Source organism: Otolemur garnettii, unplaced genomic scaffold, assembly GCF_000181295.1.
Source record: "Otolemur garnettii isolate 467f Iridium unplaced genomic scaffold, OtoGar3 scaffold00250, whole genome shotgun sequence".
NCBI classification, from domain to species: Eukaryota; Metazoa; Chordata; class Mammalia; order Primates; family Galagidae; genus Otolemur; species Otolemur garnettii.
The window spans coordinates 1,218,926-1,236,214 of record NW_003852645.1 but is presented as its reverse complement, the minus strand read 5'-3'; the positions used below and the strand labels follow the sequence as shown (position 1 = coordinate 1,236,214).

The 17,289-nt window shown below is 38.5% G+C and overlaps 1 protein-coding gene across 1 annotated transcript in view; it reads right to left on the bottom strand.

The window, feature by feature from the left end:
• Positions 1-17,289, bottom strand: part of LOC100944162 (transmembrane protein 132D-like) — a 561,473-nt gene that overhangs the window by 356,153 nt on the left and 188,031 nt on the right. The window contains exon 2 of the mRNA XM_003802605.3: positions 8,703-9,591. Coding sequence (XP_003802653.1) covers positions 8,703-9,591 — 889 coding nt within the window. The remainder of the gene's footprint in view (positions 1-8,702; positions 9,592-17,289) is intronic.

Below are 17,289 nucleotides of genomic sequence, written 5' to 3'. Positions count from 1 at the left end.
GCAGAGCTTCTTAAAAGTACTGACAGCAGGGCCTCCCCCTAGACCAAGGCTGGGCCCATACCAGCCTAATGAGCTCTGGAAACAAATTCCTCAGTGCATTTCAGTTCCTGGGGTCCTTAAACGGTCTGCATTTGACTCTGGATTATTTTCCATATGTGGCCTTGAAATGCAGACCAGCTATTCCATTTAACGTCTAACTCACAAGTCTGTTCTCTGGCCCAACAGTAAATGGAAAGCAGGTGGGGCAGTGATGGTCACTCACTACTCCAGTATTTCCTAAGTGACGAGGATGTGCCAGGTGTCCTACTCGATATGAAGAAACAGCAGGGGACAGCAAAACTTCTGCCTCATGGAGCGTACATTCAAGTGGATGTAAAAACATATGGTAGGTGCAATTTAAAGAATTTTCAAGGAAAATGTGACTACACAATGTTACCTTAAATGTAAGCTCAGAACCTCCTTCTGTGCAAGAGCTGAGTTCACTCTATGAATGTTTTCTCCCAAACCATAATCCAGTCCAGTACTTTCTAACCAGGGGTGATGGCGTCCCCGGGGACATCTGGCAATACCTGCATACATCATTGATTGTCACAATCCAGGGGAGGGGTAGTTAACAGGCATCTAGCAGGTGAAGGCCGGGAATGCTGCTGAACACCCCTTCATGCACAGACTGCCCTCGGAGCAAATTATAGTCTCATCCACCTGTCAACAGTGCAAGGTTGAGAAACCCATTCCTTTTCCCAGAGGGTTGGACTGAGCCTCAGCGGGGTTAGCTGAGAAAGACAGGGCACCAAAAAATCCTGGATGTGACTTAACTTTCTAGGATCTCAGAGGAAAATGTAGATATGTCCCCCAGAACGCCCATGCCATCTGTCCTCGTGAGGCAAGCATGCTGTGCCCTGGCTTATGAAAACTCCATGCTCCCCAATATTCCCTCCCATCCTCCAAATTTACTGCTGCCTCTTTTTTAAACTGTCGGTGTGGGGCCTTGGCTAAATTTCTCCTGAGCCAATTAAGTTCTAGGTTCCAGGCATGGGTCACTACTCATGTACCCTAAGACCCACATCAGTGCCCTTATAATAAATTCTCATTTTTGTTGAAACTGATTCAAATTGTGTTCCTGTAACTTCCAACCAAAATAATTTGAAGAACACACTCCTGGGACTCAACAGGCTCCACTCTGACATACACTTAACCTGAGGGTCAGCATGCCTAGTCTTATAACAAAAAGCTACAAAAAAGGGAAAAGTAATACATTTTCTTGGATTCAGTGTAGAACTGAGGCTGTGCGACAAAGTGCTACTCCCAGATCTAGAGAGATAGATGCGATAAGGGAAGAAACAAATAAAAATAAAATAAAATATTTTCTTTTTCCTTTCCTTATGAGAAATAATATTCTGGTAATAATGAATTGCAACAATATCCCTGGGATACAAAGGAGTAATTGCAAAACTTCCTTTTAAGTTACTTGTATTGTGTGTGGATCACTCTGGTATTATAGAAAATTGGACTTGGATTAGTTAAAAATGTGTATTAAAAATTTTAGAGAAACAAGTAATATTTCTAGCATCCTTGATGTAATAAGAGAGGATATAAAATGAAATCATACAAAATATTAGAACCAGGAAGGACAGAAAGTGGGGAGTAATGCAATGCAAAACCTAACATAATTAATAGAAGCCACTTGTAACCCTAAATCTATAAAAATTATTGAAAAAGGCATTCTTAGCCTTTTTTGTGACACTGACTTCTTTGGCACTCTGGTGAAACCTATGAGCAACCACCCTCTCAGAATGTTTTAAATTAAACACATATACATAGGATTACAAAGGAAACTAATTGTACTGAAAAATACATGGTCAATATTAATACAATTACATAAGAATTATTTAAATATAACCGAACTAAATACAACAATTAAAACAGATTGTCAAAGTGGATTAAAAAATAATATTTAATTACATAATAGTTACCAAAATCCCACTTTAGCTATAAGGAGTCTTATAGGTTAAAAGTAAAGAAATAGAAAATGATAACACATGCTAACAACAATTTTTTTTAAAGCTTCAGTATTTGTATTAATTTTAGACAAAGCAGATTTTAGAACAAGGGGTATTATCATGGATGAAAAGGAAGTATTATGTAATGACAAATGGGTTAATTATCCAAGAAGCTATAATAATCCTAAATGTTTACACCTCTAACACACACATATTAAAACATCTGAGGTAAAAAAAGTTATAGAACTGAAAAGAGAAATAAACTTTCTATTATAGTTGAAAACTTCAACACTCCTGTGAGTAATTGATAGCTCCAGCAGGCAGAAAATCAGGTCATATTGATGACCTAAGCAGCTATATCAATCAACTTGATCTAATTGACAATTATGGAATAGTCCAACCAACTGAAGTAGAATACATATTCTTCTCAAGGTCACACTAAATACTTGCCAAAAGTGATTTTATTCTAGGCTATTCAACCTTAAATTTAAAAAACAAATAGAAATTATACAAAACATAGTCTCAGGCCACAGAGAAGTTTTAAGAATGCTAATTACACTAGAAATCAATGCTAGAAAGATAGATGAAAAAAATCCAACAAATGTTTAGAAATTAAATATCACACTTCCAAATAACCCATGAATCAAAGAAATCTCAAAAGAAGCTTAAAAGTATTTTAAAGTATGTTGAAATGGGCTTAGCACCCATAGCTCAATGGTTAGGGTGCAAGCCATATGCACCGGGGATGGCAGGTTTGAACCCAGACCGGGCCTGCTGAACAACAATGACAACTACAACAAAACAAAACTACAACAAACAAACTACAACAAACTACACAACAAACTAAACAAACTACAACAAAACAACTACAACTACAACAAAAAAATAGCCCGGCATTGTGGCAGGCACCTGTAGTCTCAGCTACAAGGGAAACTGAGGCGAGTGAATCATTCAAGTCCAAGTGTTTGAGGTTGCTATGAGTTGTGACATCACAGCACTCTACTGAAGGTGACACAGTGAGACTCTGAAAAAAATATGTTAAAATGAAAATATAACTTATCACAATGTCCTGGATACAGTAAAGCAATGCTTACAGAAATATTTATAGCATTGAAATGATGCACTGCATTAGAAAAAGATCTAAAATCAATAGCTTAATCTAAAATTAATTTACCTTAACTTAGAAAACTAGAGAAAAAAAGAGCAAATTATAGCTACATCAAGCAGAAGAAAGGAAATAACACACATCAAGGAAGTGATCGATGAAATTGAAAACAGAAAAAGATAGAGAAATTAGGCAAAATTAAAAGCTGATCCTTTGGAAAGGTCAATGAAATTGGCAAAATGCTAGCTAGGTGAATAAAAAGAGAGAAGAAACAAAGTGTCAACAGCAAACGTAAAAGAGGAACCAACATTACTGATCCCATGGAAATTAAAAAGATGAGGGTGTTTTTGTTATTGTTGTTGAGATATATTGCACAGTCTTGTGAATAGAGTGATAACATATTATATATTTAAAATTGCTCTAAGTTTCAAATATTCTCACCACAAAAAAATAATCATTTGAGGTGATGAATATGTTAATTAGCTTGATTTCATAATTTCACATCAAATTCATAAATCAAAATACTTTTTAGTGATAAATATATACAACTATGGTATATATTAGTCATATGATATATATATAGAGAGAGAGAGTATAGATGGTTGTATATATTTAGTATAAATATATGCAATGATTATCTGCCAATTTATAATTCAAAAATTAAAAAAAAAAACAGAATAAGATAGCAAGTAATTCAACAGCCAACTCTAGATCAGGGATAAGCCAAGACAGCCTTTCCCACCACTTCCGTTTCTATACCACTTCCGTACTTGGGCCACATGAAACAGTGCTCCAAAGCCAAAGTGGAGAAATTTGAGCAACAAAACAAAATAAAATTAGATTATAATCCAAGTATACAATGAACATCCAGGACCCCTCACTATAATAATTACATTATTAAATAAATAAATAAATAAATAAGTGAAAATGAACAGATGTCACCCATGGAAATTCAAATAATTTATAGAGATGTATTACCCTCAAGGAGATGGAATGTCATTTCTCTCCCCTTCCAAAGACTACCCTGTGGGGAAGCAGGGGAGAAAATTAACTTTACAGTGAACAAACCCAACAAGCATGACCCCAGCCAGTGGCACCAAGTTAACACCAACACAGATGTCATGTGGGCTATACATAGCCTTGGAATGATGTCATGAAAATGGCACTGTACCTCTGTGGTTCCCCTGCCCCAAACCTGTTACCCTAACCTAATTATGAGAACTTATATCAGGCAAATACAAGCTAAAGGAAATCCCACAAGTCAGTAAACACAGGAGCTCTGAAGACTGTCAAGGTCACCAAAACCAAAGGAAGTCTAAGACGTAGCCACAGCAAGAGGAGTAGAGTGAGAACTAAACATAAGGCAGTTCCTGGACGGAGTCCCAGAACAGCACCAGGACCTCAGGTGAAAACCAAGGGAGGCTGAAGTATGAACATTAGCTAATAACGTCTCAACACTGGTGCATTAATGATGGCAGATGTGCCATACAAGGGAAAGCTAGCTGTGGGGCACATGAGGACACTCTGCACTGACATCACGGCTTCTTTGTAAATCTATTCTGAAATAGAAAGTCTGCCTGACTCTCACTCCTTTCCCACTTGAAGTAAGTCCTCCAATCCCCACTAGGTGACAAAGGTGGGCACCGACCAGCTGTCACGACACAGGTGGGATTTGGAGAAACCAATATCTATCCTCTTTACAACAGCTCCTAATTCTCCACGACAGGGAAATGCCCCGTCCAGAAGCATGTGTTCTTAAAGGAACTAGAAGATTTGTGAGACAGTGGGAGCTTCCTGGAGATGGTCACATCTTATGTGAGTGTAAAAAGAACAGGGGAAACTGTGGAAGGGGTTTGCTTGGGTGCTGCAGGTCTGCTGTGTCGACACCAAGCATCCACCCTCCCTCAGACTCTGCATCACTGAGCCAGGCCCCTGGTCTCTTACTAACTCCTGAGACCCAGGATGTCCATCAAATAACCATTTTATTCATTATTTTTCACTTAAATCAGCCAGAATGAGATTTACGGTGTGTGCAGCACAGAACATAGTTGAACACACCAGAAACAGAATAAGGAGAGTTCCTCTTCTGGGCCATGGCAGGTTCAAAGATCATGTCATTGAAGTGACTTAAACTGAGGCCTAGTCTCAAATCACCACATCATTTCCTAACAAACTTAAAATCTTCTGCAAAGTAGGCTTCCCAGATCACTAAGGTCCCAGGTCCTTTGTGTGTTATCTATCCCACATTCACTCTTGTTCCTTGTCAAACATTCTTGTTTTACTTTCTTGCTTTCTCCCTTGTACTTCTCATCTTGGCAAGCAAATCACCTGGAAGTCAATGTCCTACCCTGGGTGGGTCTAAAACCCAATGGAAAGTATATGGTGCTTAACAAATTCTTGAGCATTTAAAACTGCAAATGCTCAGCAAAGTATATGTACTGATTAACAATCAACAGTTTGTTCATTCATTGAACAAATTTAAGAATACCCCTGAACTTAAGAAAAGCGTTTACTCTTCTGAGTTTTGTCCCACTGTTCTACGCCCTCCACCTGATCTCTCTGGGCTGTGAGGTCACCAAGCTGATGCCGCACAAACATTTGGCTGGAGACTCCCGTTCAGAGCTGAGGACCAGAGCTCCTTTGAAACTGATTTGCCATGGGGAAGAGAAGCTGGAGAGTGGCTGGTGAAGATGTGAAAGAAAGAGCCCCATTTCTCATCCTCTTCCAGACTCATGGTTCAGTCATTTAGAGACCAGGATGCTTGTGAATGGCCCTCTCCCTGGGGGAGGGACAGAAGCTAGAAGAAGGTGTGGGAAGAAGAATATGGAAGAACGGACTCAAATGCTGAGGGATGCTTCAGATGTTCACTTGAAGAAAAACACTTTCTGAAATTAAAAGGGATCCTTAGGTGTCTAAAGAATGAAAGCATTTGCTTTTCCTTTTCTGAAGATGTCAGCTTTGAAAGAAATCAAAAGTAAGGTAGAGCAGACTTTGTAAGATGACAAATAGCTGAACATGAGTTTTCTTGTTCTCAACGTGTAAAATACACACACACACATCACTCTGCAATCACGGGCACACAAATAACTGGAGAGGTGTGCGGGGGTGGCCAGTCATCATCAACAAAGAATTCAAACTGTAGCTGATGCTTCTCTCTATAGTTTACAAATCTGGATGGGATCCCTCCTGGTTATCCCATTCAGTGACAATGGATGTCCTACTGGTACTTGACCTATAAAAGATGAGCCCACTTCTGGCCTGTGTTAGCACTGTCAACACAGAGCATGTAGAAACAAAAGTCACAATTCAGGGAAGAGCACCCAAGGATATTTGGCTAGACCCCTCAGGGTTATTTATAGCAGATGGCCAGACAGAACAGACGCATGCTAATTCTAAATATTTGGAAGCTGAGCTAAATTAGTGTCCAATTGACTTCATTTAAAAAGATATACAGTTTTATTATTTTCTAATTATGGGAATTCAAACTAAAGCCTAATATTAATATTGCCAGGTCCTAGTTTACCTTCAGCTTTTTTCATAAGTGAATGAGATTCATTTGTAATTAGAACATTTTAAGCATGCAGGAAGCACATTATTAATGCAAGCTCTTAAAGAAACAGAGAGTATAACATCTTATCAAGTTAAAGATATCATTCATGAAATATTTATTTTACTATTGCCTTATCTGGAAAACTGATTTTTTTTTTTACAAATTTTAATTGCTGGGCTCTGAACAAATATACTTTTGCCTTATGCCCCCAATTTTCCAATCTAAGACTTGTAAGTGGAGCCACTCAATTTAGATGTGTCAAATGAACTCGCAAAGGTTTGGATCCTTAAATTGTGTAACTCTGGCAAAGTCAATTTCTCTTGTTTTTGTCACAGATTGCCAAAGATAAAAGCCACCCTCGGGTCCCTAATGGACATGTTTAGCATGCAGTAAATAGTCATAATCGTGGGATAACAAAGCTTTTTGTGAAATTCAATACCACACACACAACTGCTTCCCAAAAAAGTAGAATGTGGATCTCAGTCAAAGCTGCGGAGGATTTTGGTTTTAAACCCTGGGTCCAGGAAATCAACAATCAGTATTAGGCAAACGTAAAGGATGGACCGGATAAAATGGTGTAAGAATGTAGCTTCCCTTATTCAAAACCTTGGGTTTCCATGAGCAAAATCTCTCTCTGCATAAGCCACCATCTCTACAGAGAATATTATATCAAACTGCTGAGCCTGGAAAAGCAAAACACAAAACTACCAGACCACACAGAGGGCCTATGACCAGCTGAGTTTAGATCCGATTTCCAGTGAGGAACAGAAGGCAGAGCTAATGAGCGCTCAGCCCCACAGATGTGTTTCTGTGCCCTAAATCCCCGTGGCTAATCCCTGCATGCACGTCAACCCAAGCTAAAGGTTTTTACCTTGGAGCACTTACTTGAGTTCCATCATTAGATTAACATTGTCCATTAGTTTCACTTCTGTAGTTAAAACTGAAAAAGCATTCCTCCTACTGGGTCCTAATCAACATAACATAAACGCACAGAGTAGAATCTTAGCCATGATTTATTTTCTTAAACGCAATCACCCTTTGCAAATACAAAAGGAAAGAAAAAACAAGAAACACAGAAAGAAAAAGCAGCCAGAAGCCCAGATTGAGGGGGAAGAGAGAACGGTTCGCTCTTGGAGGAACTTTAAACACACAGATAGAGAAAGGATCTTCCATACAGTAGCGTTCCTGTTTTCAGGAGTTGTAACACACATTTTCTTAGATTGCACTTCAGGTCAAGTTGTTGAAGTATGCAGCAACATTAAGATAATTTTAATCACCCAATAACATGTATACTAACTAGCTGTTATAATCAAAACAGAACTAAAACTCTGTAATGAAAATACAATCAAGCCAAGGCAAGGAGCTTCTCTCCTACATTACATTCCAAGAAGAAAACCTGCCCATATTTATTCTAAAGGACGCAGTAGTTATTTTAAATGTCTTGTCTTTGGTATGCTCTTATATAAGAAACTCAACAAATTCTACTGTATATTCTTCACACGTTATGCTCATTTATTTTCTTGAACACTAAGTTCTATTTCCAGAGAGAAACAAAATGTATAACTTTGAGGTTGGTACCATATTATACTTAGAGCTTACAGATTTGGAATAGCTTTTGAGTTGGCAAAACCACGTTCTCTATCCTCTCTGACAACTGCTGCGATCCTCTTTGCAGTCTCATTTCAACTGTGAGGCATTTAACTATCCAATTCTAAATGGCTCCTGTTGGGTAACTTTTAGCATTCTTAAAACTTGCTGATAATACCCTAAGCTAAGGCAGAAGACATGAAATCACAATCGCACCCACCCACCCAGGAGCTCCTGGATGGCCTGGGAAAATCTAATAATTACAATATGTTCACACCCAATTTCCAACCCCACAAGATTACACTGGTTTCTCCGTATTTTGGAAAGAAGATGGAGTGTGTAAAAATGGGAAGGCTCCGCTTTGGAAAGAGATGGCATAGCAGTTCTGACCAAATCACCGGGTTCTTGAAAGCACCCCTCCTCTTTGAGAAGTACAGGCAGCTGTTCTGAGCCAACTCACCTTAATGTGAAGTGATCTTCGGTAGAATTTTTGGAGATGGAAACAGGAAAAGTCAGCACGTCTCCTTGTCTCACCGTCTTTGGCAGGTAATGAATGGCCACGTTGCTGTCCAAACGCAGTTCCCTCAGGGAGGGCTGGCTGCGGGTCTGGTAAAGGAAGACACTCCCAATCCTGTGCAGAGGGGGCCCAGACTCATCGATGTCATTGTGGCCCATCCGAATCCCACTGCCTCTCCTTGCGTCCGTCCTGACGCAGTTCCCTCTCTCATCCCCGGGATGCACCGTGTAGTACAGCTCCACGGGGCTCCCTTCCGGCTGTTCCACCAACTTCTTCCTCCCAGCCACCACTGTTGGGGGGCTGAACCAGCTGGGCAGCAGCCCCAGCTCGGCCACACACAGCCCCAGCTCCCCCTTCAGCCGGCAGCTGCCCCTCACCTCTCTGGTCTCTCGGAAAGCGAAGACCCTGAGGCAGGGCAGCTTCTCCCCAGTGCTGTGGTCGTCCCAGTCTCTGCCCACGATGTGGAAGAGGACCTGCACCTTGGGGCTGCTCATGTAGATCTTGTCCCGCAGGATGTGGGCCTTCAGTTTCCAGTTCAGAGAAAATTTGTTGGTAAATCCAAAGGGGTTGGAAGGGAGCATCAGGTCCTGGGGTACCACCTGCTCAATGGAGAAAGGCCCGTAGCTGGCGTTCAGAACAGGCAGCCGCTTGGATTTGTAGATCAGAAAGGACTCCACCCGGGACTGCAGGCTGGAGTTCCTCATGATGTCCTGGTTGGCCTCCTTCAGGAAGAAGGAGACGTCTGCGTTGTTGATGTGGTAGGTCACGGGGAGGTAGGTGGGCAGCAGGGAGAACCTCTGGACGCTCTCAAGGATCCCTCGACTTTCCGTCACTGTGGGGAAGCAGAGGGCAGGCATTAGTAACTCTGGGCCATCACCAGTGTCTTCAGGACATCTACCTGCCCCCTCTATAATGGATCACCCCCATTTCCTGCCGACTATGCAATTCTCTACCCACTATTTCTTATTTAAACCAACTGGCTTCATAATAAACACATTTGTTTTAGTAGAAATTAATGCCACTAACGTTAGCAGAGAACCAGTATCACCTGTCATATGTAGACGGCGTGCATGCAAATAAATAAAATACAAACAAAATAATGTTTTAAAATGTCAGCAAGTGATAATGGTGTCTTTGGTGGGTTATGCCTAAGACTCAACCTCTTTTTGTTAAAAAAGGAGATTTGCAAGTGTTCGGTTTTAAGAACCCGCTAAAATCAATTGAGAGGCACGTTCCCATTCAGTTGGCCACGCAGGCTGCTAACAGGAATAACTTAGGCTAACAACCTTTCACGTTCTGCCCATACATACAGGCTATACACTAGGGACACACCATCCAAGGGTAAATGGATAAGGACTCTGAGCAAAGATAAATCCGCATCAGCAATTGTAACTCACTTAAACATTGTACACTCCCCCTGGAGTTAAGCAGAGAGATGCAGGGAAAAGACTCTGGAAGGGTATGTCGGGAACAGCCCCCTGGAAATAGGTGAGATGACGTGGCCCTGAGTGCCAGGGCCAACCACATAAAGCACCTGCCCCAAGTCACTTGTGCAAACTTGATCCTAGAACCTAAAAATCAAGAGCAGTGCCCACTTCCATTACATCCTCATCCTGTGAAACCACACTGTCACCAACGAACAAAAACCTTTTTTTTTTTTTTTTAATTTTCTCTTACTGAACATAATCTCTCCCTTAGGGGGAAAATCCAAAATGTTATTTTTACAGGTTTCCTTACATTCTGTAAGAAAAACACAGAGCAATTACATAATCCAAAGGACCAATTTAAGAAGTTTTAGAAAAGGAAATTATTGGCTCTGGGAACACTGACTTTCCAGGCAGAGTTCTACGAGTTGTGCTGAAGCCCTTCTCATCAGTAGCCGTGTAATTATCTTTGATTATCCTGACATTTGTTGTGTCACCTGTTTCAAAGGCCCACGTGAACACATTTTCCAAAGTACAACGCCTACCTAAGTCTGGACCCCTCTCAGCAGGTTCTGTGACCAGCAGAGAGAGCAAAGAATTTGAAGACAGGGGTCCCGTTCCTGCTTTTGTCAGGTAACAAGCAAGTCATCGACCCTCTTCGCTTCCTGTGGGCTCATCTGTGGAAGGAGGGGACTGAGCAGAGAACTGAAGCCCCAGTCCAGCTCTGACACTGCAAGGTGCCAGCCTGCATGCAATTTAATTTCTACATAAGCAGCTAGTTTGACATGTACATTCATCTTGAGTTTGTACAACAAACAGTCCCCAGTGAAACTATCTCTGCATTTCATGGCATTAACTCAGGCCAGGCCGAGCCCCAATGTAACAACTGAGGCTTGAATTGTGCTGAACCTCTTGAAACTGCTGATATGTGCGCAGTTTGCACTAACCCAAAGACCAATTTCATAGAGTTCAGCCTAATAAGTAAGGATTTTTTTTTAATAACAAATCAAAATACCCTATATATAACAAGAGATTCCTTTCCTTAAAGACTACATGATTTTAATTTTTGGAGCTCACTCCCGGTTTCTATTTTCTATAAACTTGTATCTTCACGTCTAAGTTTCAGTGAAGGAAAAGAGTAGATAGCAACTTTTTTTGCTCATGTTCTAGGCTGAAGCTTTAGGCTTCATCCCTTCTCTGGTGCCCCTACCCCATGTGCCCAGTTACCTTCTCATCCTCCCTCCAGATAAGTTATCAAAGTCACTTTCCTAGAGTATTTCCTTGACTGCATGACTAGGTGTTATCTTCTCCACCTGTGTTTTTCCCTTGCACTTGTTCTGTGACAGAGGAAGTCCAAGGGCTTTATACTTTGCTGAAATTCCCAGTATGCACCAGTGGGTTACGTGCCAGCAGGCAGAGATGACTTGCAGGCCTGTCTCTCCATCATTATCACAGTCTTCAGAAGACCACCCTGCAGGGATCAGGCCCTCAACAAATATTTAATAGACAAGTGGCCAAATGAATCAACACATGGATTATGCTTTTTATGTGACAGAAAGCAGATTAGTTTTTACATTAGGATTGTATTTGCTATCTTCTTCACTATAATCAGAAATTTCAATCCTTTTATCCCCTTCAGAGATCCGTGTAATCTCAGTTACGCAGAACTGAAGAAGACGGGGTCTTCCCCCTGCAAGGAGATTCCTGGAAGAACTATATCAATATTAATATGAAACTAGCAGGTGAACAACTACATGCTCACAAGAGAGAAGAACACAATGAAACTCAAGTGGGGGAGAAGTAAACTCAAGTAGGAGGATGTGGTAAACTACCACCTAACAGACACAATGTATGAGTATACAGCACACCTCCTTGATAAAAGGCTCAACAACAACTTGGACTTGACCTAACAAATGCAAACAATGTAACCTAATCATTTGTACCCTCATATTAATCTGAAACTTAAAAAAAAAAGAACAACATCAGTTACACAGGGCCCCTCTAGTTAAAAACTCACCTTGGTACTGCTCAGAACAACTACCTTGAGCTACCTTCATACAGGCTCAACATTCACTCTAGAAACTGCCAAGGCCAAATAAAATTACAGATGGTTAAACATGAACACTAGACACCAAGGGTCTGTGAACTTCCCAGCTGAGCATCTGACCCCTGCCACTTGAGAACACAAAACCTAATTGTGCAACTAATTACACATTCCAAGGGCAATGGTTTGGGGTCTTCTGACTTTATTCCGGGAAGCATGAAGGCCACAAAGGGTCAGTAGGAACATCATTTGAAGGGAAGTAACTTTGTAGCTTTATACCACAAATGGCCTAATAGTCTTCTTGCCTGGTATCTGACCCAAATGTTTACTGTTTAAAAATGGTCCATACTGACCTGAAGCTACAGTTTCTTCTTCTTTTTTAAATATATATATACTTTTAAAAAGTACCAATTTTATTCCACAATGCACAGAATGAATGAAGTAAAACTCATTATTCTCCAATCCCCATGAGGTGGTCGTGTAACCAGAGGATACCATTTTTATTCCACATAAAAATGAGCCGAGTGCCAAATAACAAAGAAACTATGCACAGCAAATCTCAGTGAATACCCCATGAAGAAAAAAATTTACATTTTATTTGGGTGCCACAGCTGTAAACATTTATTTCAAGAAAAGTGACATGTTCACATGATTAAAGCAACTCGGTAGTTTTGGAGAGATTTCATATTAATTTTAACATTTTTGAAAAGATAATTTTTCCCTAAATAATACTTTTTAAAAACACGAGGGAGACGGCAATTTGAGCATAGAACTCTATTTCCAGCCCAATCCAAAAGCAACAACTAAGAGAATATGGTAATAAATAAAAAAATCTGCATCTATGCTGAAAATTAGTTACAACCTGCATGCATGGACTGCAAGAATTGCTGAGAACTCTGATGGGACTTAGATACCTCATGCAGAAAAGTTAATGCTGCCAGATAAAACACAGAAACCCACTTACGTTTTGATTTCCACTAATCAGAGATATTCCACACATATTAAAAATTAGTGCTTTTTTCTGAGATTTAAATGTAACTGGGCATCTTGTATATTTATTTGCCAAATCTGGCAACCCTCAGCATGGTGTGATTGATAGAAAACAGTTGTCACCTTTAAAGGATTATGCTGATACTTGTATGAGCAAAGGGAGTGGACCACAAGGATGCTCCCTTACCTGGTAGTATTTGCAGTGCTGACAGCCAACAAAAATTGCATGAGTGAATTTGGTCACTGCACAGAAGTTCTAACAAGTTAGTGTCTTGCTTCAGTTTTTCCTCCTAACAGAGGCAGTGATGGGGGTGGGTGTGCACAAAAGGTCTGACACAGCTGCCACAATGGGGTCCTGTGAACAGTCCAGGCCAACCCTGTAACCATTTACAGGACACCAGGACCCAGGTTGCAGCTTCACCTGCCTCACAGAAGACACCTGTAGCAATAGGTCTCCCTTATTGGGAATGTCATCAGCCCCAGCAAGTGCATCTTCATGTTTCGGCTGCATGTGGGTCCCATGGTCATATGTAATTCCAATGCAAGACAGACTGCCCCTCATTTAAGGATGCTTAAATAAAAAAAAAAAATAAAAAGCCAGAAGGAGAGCAGGACCTATTGATAAAAACTGCAATATAAAAGAAAAAATTCATTCAGAAAGATATTCAAGAGGTAAAGGAATAACATAACTTTGAAGAGAACTGGCCAGAGAATATTAAAGTACATTTTACATGGAAGAACTTTCCAGCTCACAGTCATCAAGAAAAGCAGGCCCTTTGTTGTTTTATAGTGAAATAGGACTAAGATGAAAGAAAACCTAGCAGTATTAAAAGCAAGGAATTTAAGACAGCTTCAGATGTAATAACACAGACAGATCTTTAAATGCAGACAATTTAATTTATGATGTGAGAAGAGGGACTTTTGAAGCTTTCCCTACAGCTAGATGGGAAAAGCAAGGGAATGAAAATGATCAATAAGAGGGTGTCACCATGTGAGACGCACATTAGATGTTTAATATACAGATAATGGAACTCAAAGAAGATACCAGACTACTGTAAAAGAAGCATCATTACAAGGAAACTAGAAAAACAAAAGAAAAAACTACTGGATGAGATTGTATACACATTTTTAATTATATGTTTATTAAATATATTGTACAATATTATATATATTTTAATTAAAACATTATATAGTTCTCCAAATTTCAGAGAAAACTAAAAACACCATCTTTTAGATATTTACTAAAGACATAGAGTAATGTCAAGTATAAAAAATAGTTCTAGAAGCATCTATTTAAAAACTAAAAAAGAGAGAGAGAGAAATTAGGCTGGCCTCAGTTATGCCCACTATGCAAAATTAGATATTAAAAAACAGTAATATTTACAGACTTATGATGAAGGATGTTCCAACTGAGTGATTATCTACTCTGAATATTTCCCTGGTAATTGTGAGGGTAACAGAAAGGTACAAATGTATAACTTATCTACCACTGATGAAAAATCCCTGAAGCATATTATCCAGTTCACCAGAAGGCGAATCACAGTGTAACATTCAAGAATAGGAAAGTCATGTAAAAAAAAAAAAGGACCAAGGAAAGAGTTTTAAATACAGGCAAAACCTAACAAATTCAAAATATTAATCAAAACCCATTTATCATGGTTTGTATCCAAGTCATGACACCAAAAATAAACAAACAAACCATTACAAACCTCATTTATCATCCAAACACCATACTAATCTAAAATTTATAAATTTTGCTAAAAGTGACAAGAGAAAAAGAGAGAAAAAAAGGAAAAGTATACTAACTTTGTATCTTTATAAGAGATGTCAGTAGATGTACTTTATTTTTATCTGTGATAACCAAAGATATGTTCAACTATACTTCTTTGTAAGCTTAAAATTAGACTTTTATACTAACAGCTTAGGAGATGAAGTGAGGAGAGAGAACAGAAAGTTTATTGAGTAATATATTTAACAAAGAGATAAGCAAAGAAAAATCAGAAAACATAATACAATAACAGAAGAACAAATTTATAAATTATTATACTATACATAAATGGGTTAAACTCTTCTTTTAAAAGACAAAGACCCTCAGGCTGCTCAAAATTAAAAGGAAAAAACTATAAATTGTCTCCAAGAGAACTTCTAAAATAAGTTGACTGAGAAATTTTAAGAATTAAAAAAATGTGCACATATATTCCATAGGAAAGGAAAACTGAGGTTACAACTTTAATACAAGAAGATAAAGTTAAATTCAAGGGACAAATAATTAATTGGGTTAAACATTCTAATTTTTAATTGAAGACATAATTCATACTGCATAGTTATAAATATTTTATACAAAATACATAGCCCTCCAATTAATATTACAAGCAAAAATTGATAACAACTAAACTTTTCTTAAAAATTTTATGTACCTAATTTCCCAGTGTCTGACTTAGGTATAATAAGGTAAGGGTATAAAGATATAAATAGTACAACTAATGATGTTATAAACTATACAGAGAATATAATGTAGTATAATGTTCATGGAACATTTCCAAAAACCTGAAAAATAATAAAAATAATTACAGAAATAATTTAAATCATACCCATAATCATATCCACTAAAATATAAATGAATAACAAAAACAAAATGGAGAAATTGCTCCCTACTTGGGAAAAGAAACAAAACTACAAAATGCTCCTTGGAACAAAATAAGACTTTTAATTAACTGTATTTACAAAATATTAATAATCGCAATATCACATATCAAAACATCTGTGAAACACCTAAAGATACAGTCAAAAGCAAATTCATATAACCATCATCATTAAATAAAATAGAATGAAATTGATAAACTAAGAGCATCCTACCTCTAAAAAACCTCATTTTTTTAAAAAAAGTCTGAAAAAAGCACTGATTAAAAACAAAGGTAGGCAAATAATGTAAAAAAAAAAAACAAAATTGATAATTAAACCAAAGTACTGAATTAGAAAAAAAAGAACATAAAATAGATTGTTAAAGATGACAAATTAAGACCATGAATTTATATATAGACTATATATTTGTATATAGTCTCCTATATAAAAATTTCCACAAAATAACCAAAAGGGAGGAAAAAAGCAAAAACAAACAAAACCTCTAGTGTAATTCTGTAAAGCAAGTAAAAGACACAATCAATAGGCTAGAGGTTTTGATGAAATTCTTCTAAAAGACAGAAGAAGGTGAGTGACACCTGTGGGTCAAAGGAGTAGGGTGCCGGCCCCACATACCAGACGTGGCTGGTTCAAACCCAGCCCCAGCCAAAAAAAAAAAAAAAAAAAAAATATTTAATGGACTTGACAGAGAGCGACTCTAAAAAAACAAAAAAAAAAAAAAAAAAAGAAAGAAAAAAAGAAAGAAGGGATGAACTGGGGCCATAGGGGAGGGTTTGAAATTGTATTCACCATTTTTCTGCAGAATCCACTTTTTATCTGTTTTATTTGTCAATTTATAAGGAAAATGTGTTAAATTTTTGCCCATACTTTTGAAATGGTTAGTTCTTCTGCTGTATTTCAAACAGTTGACTCATCTCTCTCTTCAATGTGTTGGACAGTACAAAAGAATCATGACCATTATATATACTTGGTGTATTATGTCTCCCATTGTTCATAAAGACTTTCCTTTTGTCTTTTTTAATGTTTTTGCCTTTGAATTATATTTTATAAGTTTATATTCATCCTTTCCATTTTTCTTTTCTTCTCTTCTTTGTCTTCATAAGCAATTTCTTTTCATAATTTTTTGAATTTTTGTTTTCATTTTCAATGCTTCTGTGTCACTGCGCTTTCATAACAGTATCTCAATAGTTTTTTGTTTTTGTTTTTGTTTTTTTGAGACAGAGCCTCAAGCTGTCCCCCTGGGTAGAGTGCCTTGCATCATAGCTCACAGCAACCTCCAACTCCTGAATTTAAGCTAGTCTCCTGCCTCAGCCTCCCAAGTAGCTAGGACCATAGGTGCCCGCCACAATGCCTGGCTATTTTTTGGTTGCAGCCGTCATTGTTGTTTGGTGGGCCCAGGCTGGATTTGAACCCGCCACCTTAGGTGTGTGTG